This window comes from Pongo abelii, chromosome 7 (genome assembly GCF_028885655.2).
Source record: "Pongo abelii isolate AG06213 chromosome 7, NHGRI_mPonAbe1-v2.0_pri, whole genome shotgun sequence".
Taxonomy (NCBI): Eukaryota; Metazoa; Chordata; class Mammalia; order Primates; family Hominidae; genus Pongo; species Pongo abelii.
Genome location: NC_071992.2, coordinates 32,335,210 through 32,362,450, shown reverse-complemented (window position 1 = coordinate 32,362,450; position 27,241 = coordinate 32,335,210). Strand labels below are relative to the sequence as shown.

Genomic DNA, 27,241 nt, shown 5'->3' with positions numbered 1-27,241 from the left:
TAGGATGGAGCTACAGAGTGCTATCTGAATCATCACCCTGGCACTTTTGGTGATGCATTTTTAATCATTCTCTTAATTTTTTTAGATGAGAAAATACCTAAAACAAAGCCACATCTCCTTTAAAATCTGTTGCTGAGTTCTTTCTAATAATGTAATTCTTCTTCTTCCAGATCTGCAATACCTCCCAATACCTTTTGAATTAAAGAAAACTATTAATTGTAATCTAGGATTCCCATTTCCTTCTTCCTTCTTCCCAAATTTATTGCACACCATCAACTCACCCCTAGCTTGGTAAGATTAGTTATGATTTCCTGAATGAAGTCAGTCTTGCCATTAAATTTTCAAATCTGTTCTTCCTTTTGACTGGAATGTAATTCATCTAAATCAAGGGGTAGCCACATACATTTAGAATTGCTTTTCTCCAGGCTGTGTGTGCTTCAAGAACCAACCTCAGGGCTTCCCAGCCTTCAGTAAAATAAAATTGTGGTTAGAAAATTTATCTCAGTGGATTGTTTTCACTTTGGGGAACTTGCCTTCCACCAATGGTCCTGCATAAATGTAATCAGTATCTATGCCGCTGCCTGAATAAACACAGCTCTACAGCAGTAACCAACACAGTGGAGCAATTAACCTACATTTGGAGAGCCAGGCAAGCTTATGAAGGAAGAGATGGTTAAGGTGACTTCTGAAGGACAAGCAGCTAATTTGTAGAGGGATTAAATTTATGGCCAGAGAATGGGCTCTCTAAGCAAAAAGCCTGAAGGCAAAGCGAATACATGATGGACTCTCTTTGGACTCCCAGAGCTGAGTATTGTTGGCGCATGGCTTTCAAGGAGACCTTATCGCTGGGGATCTGGGGATAAGGAGTGGGGGCGCAGATCATGAAGGGCCTTTACACCGTGCTAAAGAGTTGGACTCTACAAAGTGGGAAGTGAAGCTCTCTCATGTCACTATGGGGATGCCCCATCTATCAGAAATGGCTTTTCATCAAAAGGACATCTGTTACCATAACTGCTACTAAATCTGGGATTTAAGTGCATCAAATATTTTCAAATAAATCAATACATTTCTCATGAGTGGCAAGGAATTCTTTCACACACTGTATAAGTATTCAGAGGAGAATTCAAGACAAGCAGCTTAGGGCTGGGAAGCCTCAGAGTAATTGGTCAGGGCTAGGAAGGCCAGGTGGAGGAGCTGCAACCTGCAGAGAGCTCTACAGCATGGGTCCTGCCACCTGCCACCTGCCACCTACCTGGCCTAGGTCTGTGCCACATCAAATGCCTTTCTCTGTACTAGAGTCACCTACCTATGTTCCCCCGCAAGCAGCTTCCATTCTCCTGACCTAAAACGTCATTACTGATTCACTGAAAGGAGTAAGTAACACAATTCCTTGCAGAAACTGCAAAAAAATGTTCTTATGGTTCTATTTCAGTATAAAGTCTCACTTTTATCTGATGGTTTGTTTTATGGCTTCTGAATTTTAGATGACTTCAGAGAGGAAGCCAGTGAACTTTGAAAGGACATCATTTACATGTGTTTGCCATATCAGGTAGCATTTAACATATATAAATAGGGAGTTGTGGGTAAGAAAAACAGAAAGATTTCTGAAGTTTCTACAGGATTACTGTAGATTCTTTTTATTGTGGAGGAGGAGGAGGAAGGGGAAGGGTCAAGTGGAAAAATGATTATATGATTTAAAATATTTGTTAAAAGAATCACATAGTTTCCTGTTTGCATATCTCTTTTGGCATTTGTTGATATCTGTGTCTAGGTCTTGAGAGAGGCCAGTATATTTTAGACTTTTAAAAGTTAACTTGGATTTGAACTAGGAAGTAGGAGACAGCTAATTCCTAAATTTAACTTCCACTAAAAATTATGACATTAAAAACTTTGCTAATCTTTAACTGTTTACCAGAAATCAAGTTAAATTGCTATTTCAGGAGAACTTAAGTTTGAGAAACATTTACAATAAAATGATTTTTGAAATAACTTTTAATGACACATCAAACACATCTAGATTAAATTTTTTCATAAACATGTCCACTGATAAAGTGCTAGCAAAAATGGTATGATAGACTAAACTTGGAATATTCCAGTAGGGTCCCAGCTTTGGCACTTTTTATAAATAGTACTAATAATGGTCTTTAAAGGGCTACAAAAAAGTAGTTTTACTGATAAAGTTTGAAATCAAGTTTCTAAAGTTATTAATGTGATCAAATGCTTATTTTGAAAAATACTGCTTAGTTCCCTTCTTTTCATCTCACCTTGCCCTACTTATATCTGCCTTTCTATAATTTTTCAAAAAATGAAGATGGGCAATAACCTGGGACTGTAGTGAAAGGAGAGAAGAAAATTGGTGTTATGTCTGAGATTAAGGCAAAATTTACATATATAGACCTGAATATTGTACTGAATAGCTGTGTAATCTTGGGGAAAACTACATATCTCCTTAAGCGTCAGTTATCTATAAAATAAGAAAATAAAAATTTGGATATTCTGGTACATGGCTGTTGGCTGTGTACATTGGTATAATCTTCATACAGCACTGTTCGGGAAATATATAAAATATTTTTTAATTTAATGAAATACATTAACATAACCAAAAGACAAGTAAATAAACAAACATAAAAAGGAATGGGCAATTGGTAGATCCTGATAATCAATGGCTGTAAACATCACAAAATGAAAGACCACTAATCCTTATGTGCCTCTTGATTGAAGTACACGCTACCAGGTATTCTTGCAAGATAAAAAATATATATAAAAGATAACTACTAATTTGCAGATAATTTAGAAACAGAATCATGCTAAACAAAACCACAGAGATACTCTAGGAAATTATAGGACAAACAATCTGGGTTCCACAACAAATAAACTGCAAGCAAAAAAATGAGAGAGAATGAGAGGGAACATATTGAATGTTGATTCAAACAAACTTAAAACAATAAAACGTTATGCTAAAAATCCTTCAACTTTTATATGTTTGAAATTTTCCGTAACAAAAAGTTAAAGTAAAAATGAGTAGACCATCATTAAAAATGGTAACACTGGAAAGCAAGATAATCCACTTATAAAGTCTCTTTTCTTGTCTAGCCACTTGGTTATTTGATTACTAACCCACTCAGCAGAAATTAACATGCTAATGCAGTTATGAGAACACAAAATGTGTCTATATTAAGTATAATGCAATTTATGGACTTTGCAAGAGCCCAGAAATCAAGAAAAGAAAAAGCATCAAGGTTAGATTTATCTTTACAGTTACAATTTTGAGGAATTCATCCCCTGTCATGTGCTCACCCTAAAGCCCTGGCCTACTACACACTAGATTTCTAGAGGAATCTTACTCAAATGATACTCCAAATGAAGCTGCTTAAGCCTTGGACTGTATTTGCAACATGCCATTATGTAGTACTCAACAGATTTTAAAGCATATTATCTCATTTTATTCCTACTATTACATTACAGCTCGGTGAGGTAAAACAAAACAGGAAATTCATCATCATTATTACTTTTTTTTTTTGAGACACAGTTTCACTCTCTTGCCCAGGCTGGAGTGCACTGGTACGATCTCAGCTCACTGGAACCTCCGCCTCTCGGGTTCAAGCAGTTCTCATGCCTCAGCCTCCCAAGTAGCAGGGATCACAGGCACGCACCACCATGCCTGGCTAATTTTTGTATTTTTAGTAGAGATGGAGTTTTGCCACATTGGCCAGGCTGGTCTCAAACTCCTGACCTCAAGTGATCTGCCTGCCTCAGCCTCCCAAAGTGCTGGGATTACAGCGTGAAGCACTACACCCAGCCTAATTCATCATTATTTTAAAAAGAAACTATCAGCTGTGGAGGTGCTCATATTATTAATTTTGAGGGAGAGGAAAACAGAAAACAGAATCACCAGCTTCTCCTTCAACCAATGAGGAAAGTATCCACCTGAAAGCAAACTATACTAGTCAAGAAAGCATTATTCTTCTTATATAGACCTATCAATAAGGAAAAGAAGAAATGGACAAATAACTGGAAAATACCATTCTCAAATTAAATGGTTAATAAGTATATGACAAAAAACTTTATTAATAAACTATTAAAATGTCATGCCATTTTTGCCTGTCAGAAACATAAGTATTTATTTTTAAAAAATCACCTAATTAAGAAATGACTGATATACAAAGAGCTGTACATAGTTAATGTCTACAACTTGATGAGTTTGGAGATAAGTATATACCCATGAAACTCTCACTGCAATCAATATCATAAACATATCCACCATCTCCAAAAGTTTCCTCCTATCCTTTTTAAAAATTATATAAAAATTAACATACATTGTTTAAATTGGCAAATTAAAAACGGTATATGTTTACAGTGTACAACATTATGTGTGTGTTTGTGTTTTGAGAAAGGGTCTTGGTCCGTTGCCCAGGCTGCAGTGCAGTGGCTCCATCACGGCTTACTGCAGTCTTGACCTCCCGGGCTCAAACAATCTGCCCACCGTTGAGATCACTGGCATGATCCCCTCCACCCAGCCACATGGTTTTTTTTTTGTTTTTTGTTTTTTTTGAGGTGGAGTTTCGTTCTTGTTGCCCAGGTTGGAATTTTTTTTTTTTTTAAATAGAGATGGGATCTCACTATGTTGCCCAGGCTGGACTAGAACTCCTAGGCTCCAGGGATCTTCCTAACTCAGCCTCCCAAGTAGCTGGGACTACAGGCCTGTGCCACTGGCCCTGACTCAATGTGACGTTTGGAATATGTGTACACTGTGGAATGGTTAAATCAAGTTAATTAACATAAGCATTACTTCACATACTTAGGTTTTTCTGAGAAGAACACTTAAAATCTACTCTCTTAGCAATTTTCAAATATACAATACATTGTTATTAACTACAGTCACCATAAGGTACAATAGATCTCTTGAGCTTATTTCTCCTAACTGAAAATTTGTTTCCTTTGACCAACATTTCTCCAATCCCCCCATTCTATCTTCTTTATTTATTATGATTTTGGAGGATGTGGTAAGAACACAGCCTAAGATTGTTTCTTTTGACCAACATTTCTCCAATCCCCCCATTCTATCTTCTTTATTTATTATGATTTTGGAGGATGTGGTAAGAACACAGCCTAAGATTTACCCTCTTAACAAATATCTGTACTCCCATGTTCACTGTAACATTATTGACAAAAGACAAGACATGGAAGCAATCTAAATGGCAAATGACAAAGAAAATGTGGTGTATACATGAATTGGAATATTACCCAGCCTAAAAAAGCGGGGTAGAGGAGAGGACCCTACCGTTTGCAACAACATGGATGAACATGGAGGACATTATGCCCACATTATACTCATGTAATTTAGGTTACTCACAATTATATGAGTAATCTAAAATAATTTTATATGATAATAACCCTAACTGAGGGAGAGAAGCAGGGAAATAAGCATTCCCATACCAAGAGCCTACTACGTTTCAATCTTTCTGCCAGGCACCATCTTTGTTGACAAAGTTCATCTATTCTTCATAAACATACAACGAAAAAGCCAACTAAATTCAGCCTCAGATTCAAGTGTGTCCAGTCCTTTTGGGGAAAACGTCAATAAACCCAAACCAATCATGACAGAATGACAGAACCATACTGTCTTGGTCCTAGAAAGCCACTAAATATTCAACAGTATTAAGAAACAACTAAAGGGCTTATTCAAACAAAGAGAAAATGTTAAACAAACCCACCCATATCACTGTCTTCCTGTCTATACATTCCATTTCAGGGACCAAGGTCAGGTGTTAAAACAAGCAGAGAAGACATGTTCCAGGAATACTCCATCAATGGCACACTACTATAAAGCTAACATTTTGAACTAATCTAAATATTTAACTTTCTGCCCCTTCTGCTTATTTTAAAGCATCTAGTCAATATCAGTGCTCAGTCTGTTTTATGTTTATTTTACGTGCAAAGACACACTTTTTACAAGATAAATTTCTTTTCTTGTTGATGAACATTCTGGCTATTACATGTCCCACCTTTCTACTTTTAGTTTAATTTCATGTTCTGCTGACAAAGCCTTACAATTGGGAAGAAAGTAACAATGTATAGCCACTAGTAATCCCAGTGTTCTACTGTAGTTCTTAATCAAAGAATCTTAGTAATTAAAAAAAAAAAAACTATTTCCTTTCTAAAAATTTTATCCTCACAAAGCTGTAAAAGTGGGTTTTTCTGTGGATGTTCATCTCACTATGTTGCCCAGGCTAGACTAGAACTCCTAGGCTCCAGGGATCTTCCTACCTCAACCTCCTTTTCTGTGGATAAAGGAGTTGCTTTAACCAGATAAGTAGCCAAAGAAATGCATTATACTCTAACAGTGATAGGTCATATTGGGCACCTAGGGAAGCACCTCTAATGGTTCTGAACCATTAGGAAGTGATACCCCATCATTCCTACAAATGATGGACATTCCAAAACTCGGTCCACTGAGGCAGTCCTGGTATTTCCTTCTATCAAAAAGATACTGTCCCTTCCCTGCCTCTGGGCATCAGAAAGAATAATGACTGCGGTATACTGAAACCCTTGAAAATATACTAAAAAACACGAGTTCATGATGATACTCAAATACAGGGAAAGCAGAAACAATAACAACTACGATGCAACAAACAACCCCCCACAAAACAGTGATCACCAATGGAGATTACCAGGCACCAATGTCTTAGGCAGAAAATTTGCACTAAAAGGAAAAGAATTAAGCATTTGTCCTGCTTTTTTGGATGACCTGTATTTCAGGGTAAACAACCAATTAGAAAAATCAACATTTTTCAGTCACTAATGAAGTAATGAGGAAAAGATCAATACATGAAGTCGTTAAAATGAAGGTGATAGGGACCTTACAATGTAGGCTTGAATCCACAAACCCCTCTTAGTTTACACCAAGCATGGAATAGCCCCCAAATTACTTATTTTATAAAGGGATGTCATATAAAGTACACAGTATGGCCTATGATGTATTCATACCCCAAAATGGCAAGGCTGAATTTAACCAAACCTTGCAAATCTAATCAAGCTTTTATATTTACAGTAAATAGAGGGGACACAAGAACAAGCAAAAGGACACTTAAAAGAAGAAAACAGACAAATCCAGAGGAGAATCTTTTCCCAGGAAGGCTGGCACTTTTTTCAATAATCCAATGGCATAAAAAAGAGAGATCCGGCCAGGCGCAGTGGCTCACGCCTGTAATCCCAGCACTTTGGGAGGCCGAGGCGGGCAGATCACAAGGTCAGGAGACCGAGACCATGGTGAAACCCCATCTCTACTAAAAATACCACAAAAAAATAAAATAAAAAAATAAAAATAAAAATATTAGCCAGGCGCAGTGGCGGGCGCCTGTAGTCCCAGCTACTCAGGAGGCTGAGGCAGGAGAATGGCGTGAACCTGGGAGGCGGAGCTTGCAGTGAACCAAGATAGTGCCACTGCACTCCAGCCTGGGTGACAGAGCGAGACTCCGCCTCAAAAAAAAAAAAAAAAGAGATCCTCCCATGTAGGGTGAGAGAAGGTGCTCTAGATTAAAAGGCACTTAAAAGACTTAACTAATGCAATATATTGACTGACCAATTCAACTGTAAAAAGACAACTGAGGAGGAGGAGAAAGAAGCAATCAAAAAGTTGTGGCTAAATCTTGGTAACTGTTAAACATGAATGATTCGTTTTTGGGATTGGTCATACTATTCTCTCTATATTTTGGTATATTTACCAGTATGAGAGGGAAAGAGAGAATTAGACACATACCCTCCAAGCAGATAAAACGCAAGCCATAGAAAACACCAATCTCTTCTGTGTATTTAAGACTCTGTCTGTAAATAAATAAACCAATGAATGAATGAATGAAAAAGTCATACTCCTAGCTAACTGCCTACAACCTACAACCTCAAGGTCCTGGATTCTACCACAACCACGTGGGAATGGAAAAACATCAGATGAAATTGCAACTCAGCCAATACACTTATTTCAGCCATGTGGGACCATAAGCAGGATCCAGTTAACCTGTGCCCGGAATTCTGCCCTACAGAATGTGTAACATAGTACATGTCAGTCGTTTTAAACAAAACAAAGAAAAAACACAAGAAACCTCTCCATTCTCCTTTATCAGAGTTGGCCTATTCCATACATGCTACTTCTGAGATGATTAAAGCAGCATGCTGTTAAGATGTGTTCTGTGAATCCTGAAAAGTTTCCTCCTATTCACAGAACAAATGGTGTCTAGATTTCCTAAATGCGGCACAATATCCCTACCTAGTGCTGCTGCTTTCTGTTTCCTTCTGGGCATCTCTTCAGCTGCACTGGATCATAAGCTCCAGCTCTTTTGTGATTTCTTCCTCCCTACACTTTCAGTTTTTGATCCTCACACTGGCCACCCCTTCAGTCTGTCGATCTGTTTCCACAATTTCCACTTAACTGAAATCTTTCTCATGTTCAACTAAAAGAGGAAGACCACGAGGTCTTTCCCATTCACTGAATAATGATCAGCTTCATCAGTTGCACAAGCATTGTCTATAACTTCAACTGAACACTTGCTCTACCTTACACAGCAGCTCCTTATAGGCCTGTTTCCTCTACTACGTGTAAACACTCCAAGAGCAGAACTGTACCTTATTCAGCTTTTTAATCTCTCACCTCCCCTCAAATGTTTGCTAAACTCAAGTGAGAAAACTAGAACAGGAACTCACCATAATTTCCTGCACAGAACTGTTAATGTTTGACCAGTTTGATCTCCTTGACCTTCTGAGGGCTATTTAATTAAAAGACAGAAAGACACCCCTCCACCTTCAGCCACTAATTAAACCACTTTAAGTAGAGATACTGCTGCTCCTCCATTGTATCTCAGTATAGCTAGGATCCTAGTGGCTACATGAAGTGCAGAATGAAAAGAAGGATAAGGGACCTGAGTTTGCACAGATTACACTATACTTACCCAGAGATTTAACTCTCCAAGCAACCATCATTTCTGCCAATGTTTTCCCAAATGAAAAGAGCTTTGGTTACATGGTATTTTACTGTATGGATCAGCTATACACATACACATACACACACACGATGGGGTCTTGGCCTATATATCTATTGATAAACAAAAAAAATAAGGTCTAGAGCTGAGAATGAAAGCAGGTATCAGAGCAGGATGTAATGTCAAATCCCATTCATACAATATCTATGTGTATATTTGTATAGTTATTCATCCAAAATGTTAAAACACTTATCTCTAGGTGGGTAACATAATTTTCAGCATTCAATTTTTAAAACATACAGATTTAAATAAGTTATATTATTAAAAAAATCAATTCACATGAGGAAAACTCGTGTGTGTGTGTGTGTGTGTGTGTGTGTGTGTGTGTGTGTATTTAGAGATGGAGTCACGCTATGTTGGCCAGGCTGGAGTGCAGTGACCATTCACAGGCAAGACACACTATAGCCTTAGATTCCCGGGCTCAACTGCTTCTCTTGCTTCAGCCTCCTGAGTAGCTGGGACTACAGGCACATGCCACTGTACCTGGTTTTATATACACGTATTATAAAAACTATGTTTTTGGAATGCCTTAAATCTTTGTATTTAAAAAATTTTGAAAATGCCTTATATCTTTGTATTAAATAATTTTTGTTTAATTTCCACATTTCTTGAAATAAGCTTGTACTGCATTTGGAACTGGTATTGTGGTGGAAGAGAACTGGGCATTTGTGAAAGATACTTGGGTGGAGTCTCCCAAGGAGGTACTATAAGAATGAATGGTTGGTATGTTATCCAGCTCCTCATACAACCAGTTACTCGTGGGCTAGTCACTATAGAATACACAGCAGAAATAAAAGACCCATTTTAAAGGAGAGGCTGGCACAAAAGCTTGCAGGTGTTTTTTCTTTTTTGAGATACAGTTTCACTCACTCTGTCCCCCTGGCTGGAGTACAGTGGCACGATCTCAGCTCACTGCAATCTCTCCCTCCTGGGTTCAGGCAATTCTCCTGCCTCGGCTTCCTGAGGAGCTGGAATTACAGGCGCCCCACCCTCCACCATAGCCGGCTAATTTTTGTATTCTTAGTAATGATGGGGTTTCACCATGTTGGCTAGGCTGGTCTCGAACTACTGACCTCAAGTAATCCGCCCTCCTTAGCCTCCCAAAGTGCTGCAATTACAGGCGTGAGCCACTGTGCCTGGCCAAAAAATGTTAATTTTAAATGATTAGGACCAGAAGTTTCTAAACTTTGGTTTTAGGACACCTTTACACACGTAAAAACGATCAAGCCTAAAAGAACTTTTGTGTGGTTTTTTACCATATTATATAAACTTTTGAAGTTAAAAAAGGTTAAGTGGCCAGGTACGGTGCCTAAGGCCTATAATGGCAATACTTTGGGAGGCTGAGGTGGGAGGATTGCTTGAGCTCAAGACCAGCCTGGGCAACAAAGTGAGGCCCCGTCTCTACAAAAAATTAGAAAATTAGGCAAGGTGGTGCGTGCCTGTAGTACCAGCTACTCAGGAGGCTGAGGCAGGAGGATCACTTAAGCCCAGGAGTTGGAGGCTGCAGTGAGCTGTGATGGCATCACTGCACTCCAGCCTGAAGAACAAAGTAAGACCCCCATCTCTTAAAAAACAAAAAAAGTTGATTAATTCATGTTGTTTTAAAATAAGATATTTTACCTATTACTACAAATAAGATATTTTAATGAAATCTACATATTTAGAAAAAAAAGATAAAACTTTAGTTCTACATATTTGCAAATCTCTTTAGTATCTAGTTTAATAGAAGACAACTGGTTTCTTATATCTGCTTCAAATTAAATCTATTGTAACATATTGTATTGGCTCTAGTATATGAAAAAAATACGGTCTCACAGAGATATGCATCTAGCTGGTCAAAGGAGTAATATTTCAATACCTTTTACAGGTAACTGGATATTCTTCTCTGCTATTACACCAACACTTATTAAGGGGTAGTTATTAAAGATGTCTTGGATTATGGAATCTGAAACCTTATCAATGAGCTTTCCTATTATGTTCCATTAAAATCCATTGTCCTGGCCTGGTGTGGTGGCTCACACCTGCTATCCCAGCACTTTGGGAGGCTAAGGCAGGAGGATGGCTTGACCCCAGGAGCTTGATACCAGCCTGGGCAACAAAGCAAGACCCCATCTGTACAAAATGTTAAAAAATTAGCTGGGTCTGGAGGCACACACCTGTAGTCCCAACTATTCTGGAGGCTGACGAGAGAGGATTGTTTGACCCTGGGAGGAGTTTGAGGCTATGATCGAACCACTGGGCAACAGAGTGAGACATGGTCTCTAATAAAAAGTAAAAACTAAAAAAGATTCTAAAAAATCCATTGTTCCATTTCATACAGACCTTTACCCATGCATGATTTTGGAATATAATACATTGGTCATTTGGAAGATAATGGTTCAAGGAGTTATGTGGATCTCTAAATGTTGACCCATTTCATTGTGCAATTTAAAAATTCATTAATATGGCTGGGAGTGGTGGCTCACACCTGTAATCCCAGCACTATGGGAGGCCAAGGTGGGTGGATCACTTGAGGTCAGGAGTTTGAGACCAGCGTGGCCAACATGGGGAAACCCCGCCTCTACACTAAAAAAAAAAAAAAGCCCGGCATGGGGCTCGCACACATAGTCCCAGCTACTGGGAAAGCTGAGATGGAGGTTGCAGTGAGCCGATCAAGCCACTGAGCTCTAGCCTGGGTGACAGAGTGACACTAAATCTCAATTAAAAAAAAAAAAATTCATTAACATCACCACCAATCTGTTGGGAAACTGTCAAAATCATGGTGGTAAAGTTTTCAAAAATTCTGATTTTTGCCTTAAAGCTAAAATGTTATTATTTGGAACAAAAACTGTCATTTTCTGTGAAGTGACAGGTACATCTCACAATTTTTCAAGAAAAAGCCAAAATCCAAGTCTGAATAACCATAGTTTATGAGTGTCAAGTTAAAATGGATTAAAGGAAGCAGCCATTTACTTCATACCTTAAAACAACTACAGAACAGCTTTATGTACACTCCCCATTCTGTCACACTTAATCATAAAACGACTTGCACTGAAGAGTTGAGGTTAAATAACATTAATTTTTACCTGTTTATCAAAAACATTCTTAGGCAAAATTGGCTTTTTTCTTAACAAAGTGTGCAGGAGTGAGGATGCACACTTTACTGCTGCACACTTTTTACTAATGCTCACATTGGTAAATGATTACTAATGTATTTTGGTGCCACTGTCTTGATATGTATTAAGGTGCCAGTAGTTATGTCCACTACTACACATGAGAAAGGCAAACTATTTTTGTGAAAATAATATAGGCCTCATGTACTCCCTTAAGGAATCTCAGAGACCAACCAGGGGTGCGTGGACCATGCTTTTGAGAACTGCCATACTGTAAAAGAAAAGATAGCTCTTTATTTGAGGATTACAAAAGGGAAGTAAAAGGGAGCCTGCATCAACAATATAAGAAACACCTTCCTTCACAATGAGCAAGTGAGGGAGCAACGGTCTTCAAATAATTAAGTTTGTATTTCTTTTGGATTGTCCCAGTAAATCAACTCCCTTTACTCTTTCATCTCTAAGAATATAATGAATAATTTGAGTTTATAAAACAAAAGTTGGGGCAATTATTTGCATTACAATAGAAATCTGTGATATCCAAGGAGATTCGAGTCCCTGATATTTATTTATTTTTTTTTTTTTGAGATGGAGTCTCGCTCTGTCGCCCAGGCTGGAGTGCAGTGGTGTGATCTCAGCTCACTGCAAGCTCCGCCTCCAGGTTCACACCATTCTCCTGCCTCAGCCTCCCGAGTAGCTGGGACCACAGGTGCCCGCCACCAGTCCCGGCTAATTTTTTGTATTTTTAGTAGAGACGGGGTTTCACCGTGTTAGCCACGATAGTCTCGATCTCCTGACCTCGTGATCCACCTGCCTTAGCCTCCCGAAGTGCTGGGATTTCAGGTGTGAGCTACCACGCCCGGCACCTGAGTTCTTGTTATTTGTTTACAGCTGTTCAATGATTTAATAAAGAAACAGAAATTCAGCTGGGTGCTGTGGCTCTGACGCCACAGTCTGAAGTCTTTCTCCTCTGTGTCTCACTTCCTGGCCTCTTTCTTTTGCTATCACCTGATGACTCTGACTGCCCCAAGACGCTGCATTACTTTCTCCCCACAACCTCTTCTTCACACTGAGACTCCTATCCCTCACCAGCAAAGACTGGAGGCAAGAAAAAGGGGTGAAATAACGACGTGTGCCCTCACTACCACCTCTTCCCAAAATCTCAGGGTGGGGTGGGTGGGAAGGCTGCCTTTCTAAGTGTACCTCCAAATGTACCCACCCAGTAGCATTTCGGGTGATATCAAGAAGAAACTTCAGGGCAGGCCCCTTCCCCTTTTTATTTACCACTAACTGAACTCCTCCATCTACACAGAAGAGATCGTATGGAGTTCTGCTCTTATCACAGTTTCCTAGAGCTTAAGAAGGCAGTTTTGATGAAGTGTACCTGGATAGAAAGGTGTTCATGAGGTGAGAATTTGTGTAAGTATAGTATGGTCAGTGGCCAGGTGCAGTGGCTCTTACCTGTAATCCCAGCACTTTGGGAGGCCTAGCGAGAAGGCCCAGAAGTTAGAGACATAGCAAAATCCCATCTCTACAAATTTTTTTTTAAACTAGCCAGGAGGCTGAGGCAGGAGGATCACTTGGGCTTCAGCCCAGGAGTTGGAGACTGAAGTGATGAGATATGACTGTATGATTGCACCACTGTACTCCAGCCTGGGTCAAAGAGCAAGACCTAACCTCAAAAAACAACAACAATAACAAAAACCCAAACAACAACAAAAAAACAATGCTCTGGATATACAGTCCTGGATGGAAAGGGGTCCACGAGGTAAGAACTCATGTTAAGAATAGTATGGCCATGTTTTATCTAAACTAAATCAAACCAAAACACCTGCCATATGCTGTATTTTTATACGGTATGTATAAATGCACAGATATATATGTATAAAATAAAAAACAAAAAAGCATACACAAAGAAATAAGTAAACAAAAATAAAAAATAACAAAAAAGGAAATACATGAAGAAACGCCAGGCAAGGTGGTATGGTACATGCTTGTACTCCCAGCTACTCTGGAGGCTGAGGCATGAGGAATGCTTGAACCCAGGACTTTTAGGCCAGCATGGGTGACACAGGAAGGCCCAGTCTTCAAAAACAAAGAGAGAGAGACTGACTGATTTGAGGCACGTTCTCTTAACATGGACTGAAAATTTTATCTCCCCGAATAACCAACCCAATATCATGTAAGACAACCCCTCACATTTCTATGTTAAGGAAATGTGTTTTGTTTTCTATGTTAGTTTTAGTTTTCCCAGAGAGAACAAAGTACACCAAAACTAAATATAAACGATCTGGTGGTTTAACTTCAGCTAACATTTTACAGTTAATGCACTTGGCCATCAAATTTGATGCTAATGAATTATACTGAAGCTTGATTTTTTTTGAGACAGAGTCTCACTCTGTTGCCCAGGCTGGAGAGGAATGGTGTGATCTCAGCTCACTGCAACCTCTGCCTCCCGGGTTCAAGCAATTCTCATGCTTCAGCCTCCTGAGTAGCTGGGATTACAGGTGCACACCACCACGCCCAGCTAATTTTTGTGTGTGTGTGTGTATATATATACTTTTTTTATTATTATTATTTTTTAAAGAGACGGGGTTTTGCCATGTTGCCCAGGTTGGTCTCGAACTCCTGAGCTCAGGCAACCCGCCTGCCTCGGCCTCCCAAAGTGCCAGGATTACAGGAATGATCCACCGAGCCCAGTCTGAAGCTTGATTTTTTGTTTTATTTTGAGGCAGAGTCTCGCTCTGTCACTCAGGCTGGGGTGCAGTGGCACGATCTCAGCTCACTGCAACCTCTGCCTCCTGGGTTCAAGTGATTCTCTGCCTCAGCCTCCGGAGTAGCTGAGATTACAGGTGAGCGCTGCCATGCCTAGTTAATTTTTGTATTTTTAGTAGAGGCGGGGTTTTACCGTGTTGGCCAGGGTGGTCTCAAACTCCTGACCTCCTGATCACTTGAGATCACCTCGGCCTCCCAAAGTGCTGGGATTACAGGTGTGAGCCACCAGGCCCGGCCTTGATTTTTTTCAATAAGTAGCTGACCAGCCCTGAAATCCTGACTTTATATAATATGTCTTATTAAGTACATTTTCAAAGGTCTGAGTGAGTTTAAAGCACCTTCTAAGGAATTATCTTCGAAAGAACTATAGCTGTCAGCACCCATGGGCTACTTCAAAAAGAAGTGAGTCATGGCTCACACCCGTAATCCCAGAACTTTGGGAGGCCAAGGCAGGTGGATTGCTTGAGCCCAGGAGACCAGCCTGGCCAATGAGGCAAAACCCCATCTCTACAAAAAATAAAGATTTAGCTGGGTGTGGTGGCACGCACCTGTAGTCCCAGCTATTTGGAAGGCTGAGGTGGATGGATCACTTGAGAGGAGGTCAAGGCTGCAGGGAGCCATGATTGTGCCACTGAACTCCTGCCTGGGAGACAGAGCCAAACCCTGCCAATCAATCAAGAAATGGACCATAAGGTAGGCAATGTTGAAGGGCAGGAGGGGGAGCAGGTCGGGAGGTAAATAATTAAAAACATAACTGGAAAAAAAAAAAAAAAGGCAGTGTGGTGATGTGAGACTAGCAATGAGTTTTAGAGCCAAGCAGGCCTTAAAATGAGCTATGTGAGTTTGGGAAAGTTACTCAAACTCTTGAGTTTCAGTCTCCTTAGGGGTAAAATAGGTATTTTACATATAATTCTTGAGGAAACAGAGTAGTTGCTCAATAAACATTTCCTTTCTTCCCATCCATTAAATAAAGGCCTATGAATCATTCAATCAAATGCCAGAATTCAAGCAGCTCAGGAGCTGGTTTGGGTTTACTTGAGACATCAGAGAGTTAAGAGAGACTTCTCTCTGCCACTATTCCCCTTGCTCTGATTCTAGCAAGCGTATCTGTGCCACATGAATACACAATGCTCTACAGCAATGGCAGCAGAGACTGAGGTGATGTTTCGTGAGAGCCCAGGTATTATTTTCGGCCCTACTGAGCCACTTAGTCTCACTTGCAGCAAAACTTTGTCCTAAAGATAAAGGGGTAAGTTAAATGATTTCAAAATTCAAAATGCAGAAAGAGATACATTTTATTATGTGCATATTAAAAGGTGTGTAAGGATAAGCACCAAAGTGCTAATGGTGATTGTCTCTGGGTAGTAGAATTTAATGACTTTTATTTTTTTGCTGGACTGCCTGAAAATTTTTCTTCTGAGAAGCATGTAGGATTTTGGTTATCAAAAAAAAAAAAAGAAATAGAAAGTCTTGCCCTCAGAACACCTGCAACTTTTAGTCATTCCCTTGTGTCCCGTTCCTTCTGCCCAGATTGATTAGGTATTCCTCCTGCCCAGTCAGTCTTCATAAACAATGCCGCTGGAGAGCAGGCGTGAAACTGACAAGACATTTGCCAATCTTTCTAATTGTGCATGCCATGCACTGCTGCCTTGGAAAAAATGCAGGCACCAGGGCTCTGTTCCATGGGACACAGTAAGCTTTAGATAGGCCCTGGATGACCTTGTCCCACAGAGATGAATGTTAAGAGATTTCCTATTTGCTCAGTGTTGTTTCTGGGAAGGAATGTGTGAGATACTTTACAGGCTCTCCTGAACCTTCACAGGGTCTCTTCAGACATGAGACAGAGAACTCGCTTCCAGTTAGCGTAGGTTGTTACTGGATAAATGGGAACTTCCAGGGACATGGCAGGTAAACAAGGAAGTAATCTGATTAGTCACCAAAACGTTATGTGCTGATCAGGTATCTAAGAGTACTAATTTAACAGAGCAAGCTTTTGTCTGAGAGAGGGAAGGGAGGAGGGAAGAAAGGTGCAGGGGCAAAGGAGAAGAATATGAAAGTAGGAAGGAGAATTTAACTTTAAAAATTCTTTGATTTATCAGTGACTCTCAACTGTGAATCAAAACTACCCAAAGAGCTTTTAAAAGCCTAGAGGGGAGGAAAATAAGAACAATTATTATTTTTTAAAAATACAGAGCCTACATCCTAGCCCAGACCTGCAGAACCAGACTCCTTGGAGCGGGAGTACAGGAATCTTCATTACTGCAGAGTTCTGGAGCCTTTTGATATCTGCTTCATAAAAACTGAATCGAAAGGACAGGATCTGTCTAAACTGAGTAAAGGCTCTATTAAGTGTTGAATGCCTCCACCTTTAAGGGCACTATTATAATAAGGTATATTGCAAAGAGTATAAACTCATCAAGAACATTTATTCAATTAATTTCATATGTATTATGACAAACTAACCAAATGAGCCATCTTAAATATGTGCATTTTATCACATCCCAATCAGACCTCAGTAACACTGTAAGTTTAAAAAGTACTTTGAAGGGCACCTCTCTCCACACTTGCTGGGAATAAGAAAATCATGATCAACTGAAAAAACATAAAAATAAAACTATGGTATGTTACCAAAAAAAAATCCATTATGTATTTCTAGATGTGAGATGCTGAGTATACAAACACAGAAAAACTATAGGTCTTTTAATTATGAGGGACAAAAGGCACATGAATGTACCCATTTTTACACATGCACACTAACAGTCACTGCGTCCTGACTCTGTGGCCCTAATTATTGCCGTTGTGTAGCTGAGAAAACTGAGACACAGAGAGGTTAGGTAACTAAACCAAACTTACAAAACTAGTAAATGACAAAAAGTCTAGAATTTAAGTCTAGGCTCTATCACTTGATGTATTGTATTGCTAGGGCTGCCATAGTCATATACCACAGAGTGAGTGGCTTAAACAACAAATATTTATTTCCTCACAGTTCTAGAGGCCAGTCTAGAGGTGTCTGTAGGGTTGGTTTCTCCTGAGGTCTCTCTCCTTGGCTTGCAGATGGTTGCTTTGTCCTCTGTCCTCACACGGCCCTTCCTCCGTGTGTATACATACCTGATGTCTCTTTTTCTTCTTATATGGATAGCAGTCATAATGGATTAGGGCTCCACCCCTAAGGGCCCCATTTGAACTTAATCATCTCTTTAAAAATCTTATCTCCAAATATGGTGACATTTTGAGGTACTAGGAACAGAGACTTCATCATATGAATTCTGGGGGACACTATTCAGCCATCACACTTACTGACAGTGTTACCTCAGGAAAGTTACTAGACTTTCCTAGGCCTCGGTTTCTTCAACTGGAAAATAAGTGCTATTGAGAATCAAATGAGATAATTCACATAAAAATGCTTAGGAGAGCATCTGGCACACAGCATCATCACTTTACAGACGAGAAAAATAAAAATCAGTTAAGTGACTTACTCTTTCTTCATCTCCAAAGCAGAGTTCTTATTATAGAACACTACATTCCTGTACAACCTAATGCACAATCTAAGAGAATTTAATGTAATTTATAATTCTTCCTCATCTCTTAACTCCCGCTTTCTCACAGTTCTTTTCCAACTTTATTACATACAAGGAAGAGAAAGAAAAGCTCAAATTAATGATCAATTCTATTAATTTAGGCAGGTAGATACACTACTTTCTTGAAATTGTATGTCAATTTCACTCATCCTTTCTGCTAACTTGCAAAGACAATTGGCTACGCTCAAACTGTGATGACAACTCAGAAGATCAATATCTGCTGTAACTATTAGGAAAGAAAGGCAACCCAAAGCTTTTTATTAACAAATTATTATTGTACTTTACATTTGCCTAGTACTTTACATACACTATATCTATTTAATCCTCAGCCCAATCCTGGGATATTGTTTTATTTACCTCTCCTAACAATCAGAAAGTATTATTCCTATTTTATAGCTGAGAGAATAGGAGCACAACCAAGTTAAAAAAATTTTTTTCTCTTAAAGGTCACAAAGCTTGTCAATAATTGGCAGAATTATTGACAGGATTCTCAGTGACATCTTCTAGCCTGAAGCCAAAGTTCTCCACAGCAGGCCACCATCTACCCAGCTAAGTGGCAACATCTGGTTTTCTCACTCTTCATCCCTGGCACAAATACAGCAGGTGCTCAGCAAATATGGCAGTCTGATTCGGGGGCAATCTCAGCTAAGCTGCAGAATCTCTTATATGTCCTTCATATGGGGCCAAGTTTTCTGACAACTTTGACCACCATCACCTCCCTGGAATGCCAGCTCTTTTAAGGCAGCAACCAATTTCCTTCTTCTCCAGAATCTAGCACACTGGGCGCTCGTTTAAGTTCATTAAGTTCATATATTTATGGAGAATTGAGAGTTCAAGTGTATGTGTGTTGTATAATCAAACCACAGAACATTCTTCCTTCAGTGATGGTAACGAGTGCTTTTCAGCCACTACCATATAAAAACATTAACCAAAAGAAACATTTATAAAAAACCTCCATGGCCTACAACAAAGACTAGCCTTCAGGGCCTTTCCAATCCTCAAATTCTCCAATTCCGTTATAGTCTACACCTGATAAGTAGTTCAACTGACCACCTTGAGTACCAATTCTGAGTACAATGCAAGTGGGTTTGTCTGTGTAGACCCAACACAGTGTTCTTAAGTCTTGCCGTATGCTTCCAGGTAAGCAAGTTGTATGTGACGGTCAAGTTCACAGTTCCCAGAGGCAATGGCAATGGATAATAAAGTTGACCTGAGCCATAGGGGACTTGCTCTCCTCAAGACGCTATGTCGTAAAAATGAGCTATATTAAGATAAATCATGCTGACTTTTATTTTCCTCAAAAATATACTGCTGGCTGCTTGGATTTTTTTTTTTTTTTAAACTTCAAATTCGTGTTGCTGTGAACAGCTGGGCAAGTTTTTACCCTGTCATGGAAACTATCTGGCCATTTTTGCACTGTTCTGTATGCTCGGAAGGGAGGTGAGCAGAGCTTGCCAGAAAAGAGTTCTAAGCTCAGTTTCTATGCTCTCCTGTAACTTCAGGGACTTGTGAATGTCCAGTTTGTTCCTGTTTGTTGCTTTTGTATAGCATGTCGTAACCTGGCTACAACCTTCCTGGCTACCTATTTCACAGGGCTGTTGTAAGAAATTCAGAAAAAGTTTTGTGGTCCTGTTAAAAAGAGTATTCAGCAAAGAACTGAAAATGTAAAGTTAAGTATCACCAGCATTACATTTCCTGCCTGAATTAATCTTTTCAAAGAACTGAGATCTGAGGCTGGCAAATTCACTAAAAAGGCAAAGAATTACTTTAGGTTATTTTTACTAAATCAGGCATCCTAAAAATACTCTTTTTTGATGCCTTGATCAAGAGAGAAGAAATTTCAGAGAGAAGAGGCATACAAATGCATCTATAGTTCTACAAGTAGCCCAATTTCAGTATCAATTTATCCACTCACTATAATAAATATTAAATATATACAATATACAAAGTATTAAGCTAGATACTATAAGGATGAAGAATTATGTAAAGGATGTTCCTATATCCTCCTGTACTACAAGTACACTGTAAGATGTAACTTTTGTTTAGAGTTCCTTCCCAAATAAGCAAAGGTTTCTAGTTTCCCTGGGACAAAGAAGGTGAAAGAACAAAATAATTTTTTTTTTATCTATTATGACTTTCTGGATTCATAGAAACATTTATTTTAGAACATTCAGGGAGACTTATCTATTAGTTTCTACTGATGAGTACCAAGAGTGACTGAACTACAGAATGGCTGTGACTTCCAAAGATAACCTGATTAAATCTGACATGCACATGACATGGGGGGAGCAAGGAATCCATGTGTCCTTCAATTTCAATAAGAAGAGTTAAAATGTATTATCGAAGGAAGAAGATCACAATCGTGCGGTTTAGAAAGCAGACCAAAAACGACAGGACAGAAATATTCCAAATAACTTGGAATCCAAGTCACTTGGGTTTCCTTGAATGCCCTGCCGTATTAAATCACATATGGCTCTGCAATGAAAGGAAAAGTTAAGGCCTGTCTCATGCCCCACTTCTGCCACTGACTGAGCTTGAGAAAGCAAATTCAATCTTTTAAAGTTATTCAGTGAAAGGCAGAAATGGTAGTCTGGACATATAATGAAATAAGCTTATTAATGTGGGGTAGAAGATGTCTTGAGCGATTAGCCAGTGTCCTTATCCAATTAAGTTGGAAAAGAAAGCCCCAAATTTCCTTAAAGTTTTACTGGTATTAGTTTGCTAGACTGACTGTTCCAATATATACATTCCTTGTATGTGTTTACTTTTCCCCCTAGAGTTATGGCTAAACTGAATAGAACCAAATTCCTAAGATCTGCTTCTTTCACTTTTAATATCCTATTTTTCCAAAGCCACCAAGCTGATGTCCTTCAACAAATGGATTAAAGTAAATGCTGAGAACCAGCTCTCGTGTCCGAGCAGGGGGGAATGAAGGATTTATACCCAAGGCAACTAGGGGCATACTCATGATGGTAAATATAACATTAAGGAAATCTGTAGTACATCAAATGAAATTCTGAAGTTATGGTTCTATTCAAGCTGAACCATCTTTTGGGACAGCCAATCGCAAACAAGATTGCTGTATTTGGAATTCTGACACCAAGAACACCTAGGCAACCTCTTCACAGAAATGGAAAATAAGACTCAGCCAGCTCCATGTCCCATGGTGTAACCTCACATGCAGCACATGAACAGTTCTTAGTTATTATTATTTTTAAATGAAAAGTAGATCGACTTACATGGCTCTCTGGCAATGAACTGAGGTACAGTGTTGGGCAGAGGAGTACTGGGGTTTGGAGTCCCTACGAGTTTGTTCTTGGCCATCTTCGTGTTTGCCTTAGCAAACTCTAGTCGTAGTGTTTGCGGAATTTCAGGATCGAAGCGGATGCCCTTTGGAAATAGAGAACAAATGGAAGATGTTTTCATTTCCTTAGAGTCAAACCGGAATGGTGACAAAATAAACACACCAGTAAACCCTGGTCCCTCAGGAAAAAAGGTCAGCAACCACTCTCATTATTACTACTTATACAGGTTACATGAAAAATGACAACACAAAGTGTTCCGAAAGTCAGTGGGATTTAGTTTAGTTAAAAAATGTAGTTACGCAGATTTTCAACTATTCCTTTTCTTTTTAGACAAAAACTTTTCAGTTTAAAATTTGAACCAGCAAATTCCTAGCACAGTTACACACTTTAATGTATAGTAATTTCAGTTACGTCTGACCCTATTCCTGCAGTTTACCTAAAATAGATTATATTCAGTAAAACAAATCACAGACACTATGAAAGACACTAGGGCAAGACAAGTCTATTTGGAACCCTTCCACCATTCAAGAATGCCTTCATTATTAAGCATCCAATACCATGAATTCTGGACCCTACGTGTCAAAAAGATATCCCAAGAGAGTGTATTTTAAATGTGCACCCATGGGACCCACTCAGTTCCCATGTTTTCATGGTATGGTCTGGAAAGGGACTGGAGTCCTGAAAATTAGTCTCCTAAGAACACAGTTGCCATTTAGTGTTCTGAATGTACACACATGGGCCTGAGAGCTCCAAAGCACCCCCCGCCCCCTCGCCACCATTCTTCTAATGAGCTTGAAGAAAAATAAGAGCAGGCAGGGCGCTGTGGCTCACGCCTGTCATCCTAGCACTTTGGGAGGCCGAGGCAAGTGGATTGCCTGAGCTCGGGAGTTCAACACCAGCCTGGGCAACACGGTGAAACCCCATCTCTACTAAAATACAAAAAAAAAAAATTAGCTGGGTGTGGCGGCATGCACCTGTAATCCCAGTTAGTTACTTGGAATGCTGAGGCAGAATTGCTTGAGCCCGTGAGGCAGAGGGTACAGTGAGCCAAGATCGCGCCATTGCACTCCAGCCTGGGTGACAGAGCTACACTCTGTCTCAAAAAAAGAAATATCCACAAAAACAAGACTCTCTTACTCTAGAGACCAGGATGAACAACTCTGAACTTCACAGGCTCAGCTTCAAGTATACAAAGAAGAGCCTGTGGCTGGATGGTAATGGCATTAACAGGAAATAAGGGGGGAAGGGAAAGGAAAGAGAGGTCCTTAGGGAGGCCTAACAAAAGCCACAGAGCCCTGACCCAGAAATCTTGGAGTAGGTGGAACTTCCTCATGAGCATGACTCACTCATTCTGAGAAGAAACCAATTGAGGGCAGTAGCAAAAGGGATGTGGAGAATACCCTTGTGCACACCTAATCAACACCAAAAAGCGAACAGATAGCGCCTGTTCTGTGAAACACAGAACATTTCCTTCAACTGATGTTGTGTTGTATTTTTGTTTAAATTTGGGAAACCTCGGTATTATTTTGCCGAAAAAATATATAAGGAAAAACAAAAACAAAAAGCAAAGCTGCATTCTGAAGCAAGCTGGGGTGAGGTCACAAAGGACCTCACTGAGGTGGACCAACTTCCACCCTAACAAAGCTAATATTACAACAGAATAAATATTTCCAAGAATGGACCTAAGAACTGTGGTCTCTGCTGGGAGGCAAGCACAGTCCCTGGGTGTCACGTATAGGTATGCTGTGAAAGGACTTGCTCATTTGCACCACACTCCATCAGACACACATAGTAGCAACTTGCCATCAACTTCAGGATGTCCTCCCCGGCACTAAACTTGACCAACCTTCCTGTGAGGAAGCAACTTTCCTAAACCTGAGCTCACATTAACCTGAGTCCTGTGGCCCAGGCCACTGGGGATAACGTGAAGAGTATCCTGGGACCTAGTTGTGGTCTAGAGCATCTAGCCTCAGAAAATGAGGCTGCACATGTGAATTCTATGCCTCGGCTCTTTCACTGGTATTCCAGAATCAACTGAAGCTCCACATAATATGTTTGCCTCTTACACAACCTGGGCTGGTGGCTTGAGTCCTAAAACATGCTGAACTAAGTCTCCCCCACTCCCTGCCCCCTTCTTCATACCCCCGCCCATTTGAACTAAAATAACATCAACATCATGTTCCAAATCAAAGTTCCAGCATCCTCATTTAAAAAAAAAAAAAAGCTCAGAAGTTAAAATGACCTAATTTGTTTGGCAGCTTATTCAGAGGCCGTAGGCTTAGAATACAAGCCACATTCCTCTAACATCTTTAGCAGCAATACCATATTTGGTAATCAATATCCTGCTCAGCTAAGTTTCCATCCATAGGGATTAGCCAAGCCAAAAACATTTTAAATGTTAAGGGATGATGAAGAGGAGAAAAAAGAGGGGCAGGAGAAGGGAGAACACAGAAATGAAGAGGGAAAAAAGAAAAAGAGGCAGATAGGAAGAAGACAAGAGAAAAAAATTCCTTGTGTTTTTAATTAAAGCCTACTAAGATTCTTCTCTGGCTACAATTACTTCACATTAAATGCTGTCAGGATAAGATTACTGCCAAGTGAAAGGGTGAACCTGTGTCTTTCAAAAGCAACCTTTTCCTCTCTTGCTCATAATTCACCGTTCTTCTCACAATGAACAGAGAACCTTTCTCTTCCAAATGTAAATGGTGTCCTTTTCATTACATGGACCAGAAAGGACAGTTTCCGAATATTAGTATATTAATTTGAATATAAACAGTTACTTACAGGCACCCCAATCTGACTGGCTACTGGACAGCCAACAGTCTCAACCAATCCAGGTTCCATATAATCTACAGAGGCTGAATTCCCTACTCAGGGCAAATTCTGGGAGATCTTTAAAAGGACACTGCTGAGAAACAACGTATTCTTGTTCGTCCAGTATACTTGAAAGTATACCAGGGCAGTTTCATGCCAGGGAGCCAGGGAAGGCACCAGAGGAAGTGATGGAAGAGTAGAAGTTCACCAGGTGCAGTTCAGGAAAGGGCTCAGCAAATTTCTCTGTAACAGGATGCAGAAAGGGTGTTAGGGTGGGAGGGGTCGGGGGTGGGGTGGCTGAACAAGCAGACTGGGGAAGAGATCACAAAGGACCTCTTATGCCATGACTGAGGACTTTGGAGTGTGTGCTCAGCTGAGCCATTAGGTTTTAAAAATGGGGGGATAATATGATCAGCTTTATGTAGTAGGTCTGTGACCCTCAAATGTTAGCAGCATCAACTTGGATGATTTGCTAGAGTTTCTGGTTCAGTAGCTCTGAGATGGAATCTGAAAATTTGCATTTGTAACAAGTTCAGGGTAATGCTGATGCTGTTTGCAATAGGGACCACATTTGAGAATCACAGTGGTTGGCGGTAACTCTAGGGATGGTAGGGAAGACAGACTCAATGAAGAGACTAGAACAGATCAGATATGAAACCATTAAAGCAGCCCTGGGAAGAGAAGCTGGTATGAGATGGCTACTGCCCTCTAAGCCTTCTTCTTTGGGACGGGTACTCAGGGGCCAATGTCTGTGTTCTATGCCCTTATTCCTCTGACCACAGCTGCCTATTTAAGGGGCAGCTGCGGCCTAAAGTGACAAAACCTGTTTTCTCTTATAAGGATTTCAACCTTGAGCCTATACAGAGACACAGAAAATGGTGTTGACCAAAGCTGAGTCACCGTAAGAGCCTCTCACTAGAAAAAAAGTCTCCAAATTCCTGTCACTGAGGTCTTCAGAGCACCCTCATACCTGATAGAGTCTTGGTTATTTGGTACAATAAACAGAGTACTTCAGTTCTGTTAGCTTCAGGCTCCCGGTGTTGTTACAAATGGTTCTGCACTAAAGTTAGTCCATCAGTCCTTGACAATGAGTTTTAGGGACAATGGAATGACTCATTTAGAAAAAAAATGCTTAGAAACAAAACAGAGCTATATATACATATTGAGAAAGATGTCCATGGCTAGATTAGGCTGAAAAAAAAAAAAAAAGATACTCAACAATGTTTGGTAGTATGGGAGTAGAGGAGACTGTATATACACGTGCATGTATACTTCTCTATCTGTGTAAGTCCAGAAAGGTTTAGAATGAGACAACCAACCAGTTAATAGCAGTCAACTTAGTGGTAGGGGTGATAGAGGGCACAGACTTTTGTACAATTTTGCATCATTTGAAATTTTTACAACTATGTATAATTTATAAAATCCAATACAGAATTAAAAACAAAAGGAGAGAGGTGGAATAAGGGATTTCCTACTGGGACACAGCATTCAACCAGCTATGTTTTTAAAAACCAGTTACTTTTAAAAAAGAACTTTATTCTGAAATAATTTCAGACTTACAGAAAAATTGCAGACATAGTATAATTCCTATATACCCTTTGCACACATTTCTTAGATGTTAGCATTTCACATTTATCACACACACACACACGTTTCCCCTGAACTGATTAAAAGTAAGTAGCAAGCATGCTATTCTTTTACCCTTTACTTCAGTTTGATTTCCTAAAAACAAGGACATCTCTTTGTTTTCCTGATCCAAGATCTAATTCAGAATCACACATAGCACTTAGTTGTCATCACTTTAGTCTCCTGAAAGAGTTCTTCAGTCCTTACCTTTCATGAGCTTGATATTTTTGAAAACTACAAGCTATTTATTTTGTAGAGTGGCCCTCGATTTGGGTTTATCTAATTTTTTTTTTTTTGGTTTAGATTCAGGTTACGCATTTTTTGGCAGGAAGATCAGAGATGGGTGTCCTGCACAGTGCAGAATATCAAGAGGCACATGGTGTCACTTTTGTCCCATTATGAGTGATATTAGCTTTGATCATTTGCCAAGTTTCTCTATTGTAAAGATGCTGTTTTCCCCTTTTAACTAGTTTCTTACAGACAAATATTTCCAGACTATATAAATATGTTGTTTTTCAAAAAATCTACTAGTTTTAACATCTATTAATAATTATTACCTGAAGCAACTGTTACTATTGTAGTTGCCAAATGGTGCTTTAGTAATCTCATTGTTCCTCCCCACTGCCACCAGACGGAGTCTTGCTCTGTCACTCAGGCTAGAGTGCAGTGGCATGGTCTCAGCGGCTTACTGCAACCTCCACCTCCTGGGTTTAAGCAATTCTCCTGCCTCAGCCTCCCGAGTAGCTGGGATTGCCTTCATTGCTCCTTTTATATACAGTGTATCAGCTTTCTACTCCATGGAAAAGCTCTCCCTTCTGCCCTGTTAATTATTTACATCAGGAATGACTTACAGACTTATATTTAGCTCTATGCTTTATAATTCATTACTACCATTATTTATTTTGCTGTTCCAAGTGTCCCAGTTGTGTACACATACATGCTCTCACATTCAGATCTACTTCTCTGCGTCATATAGATATATTTAAAATATTTTTAATTTTTATTTTAATAAAAATACTTTA

General features: G+C 39.6%; 1 protein-coding gene across 7 annotated transcripts in view; it reads right to left on the bottom strand.

Moving 5' to 3' along the window:
• Positions 1–27,241, bottom strand: part of RBPMS (RNA binding protein, mRNA processing factor) — a 184,465-nt gene that overhangs the window by 43,266 nt on the left and 113,958 nt on the right. For all 7 annotated transcript variants that reach the window (XR_010140974.1, XR_010140972.1, XR_010140975.1 and 4 more), the window contains exon 5: positions 21,714–21,864. Coding sequence is in view for 3 of the 7 variants with exons in the window: in XM_009243674.4 (XP_009241949.1) it covers positions 21,714–21,864 (151 nt within the window). In the remaining 4 variants the exon portion in view is untranslated. The remainder of the gene's footprint in view (positions 1–21,713; positions 21,865–27,241) is intronic.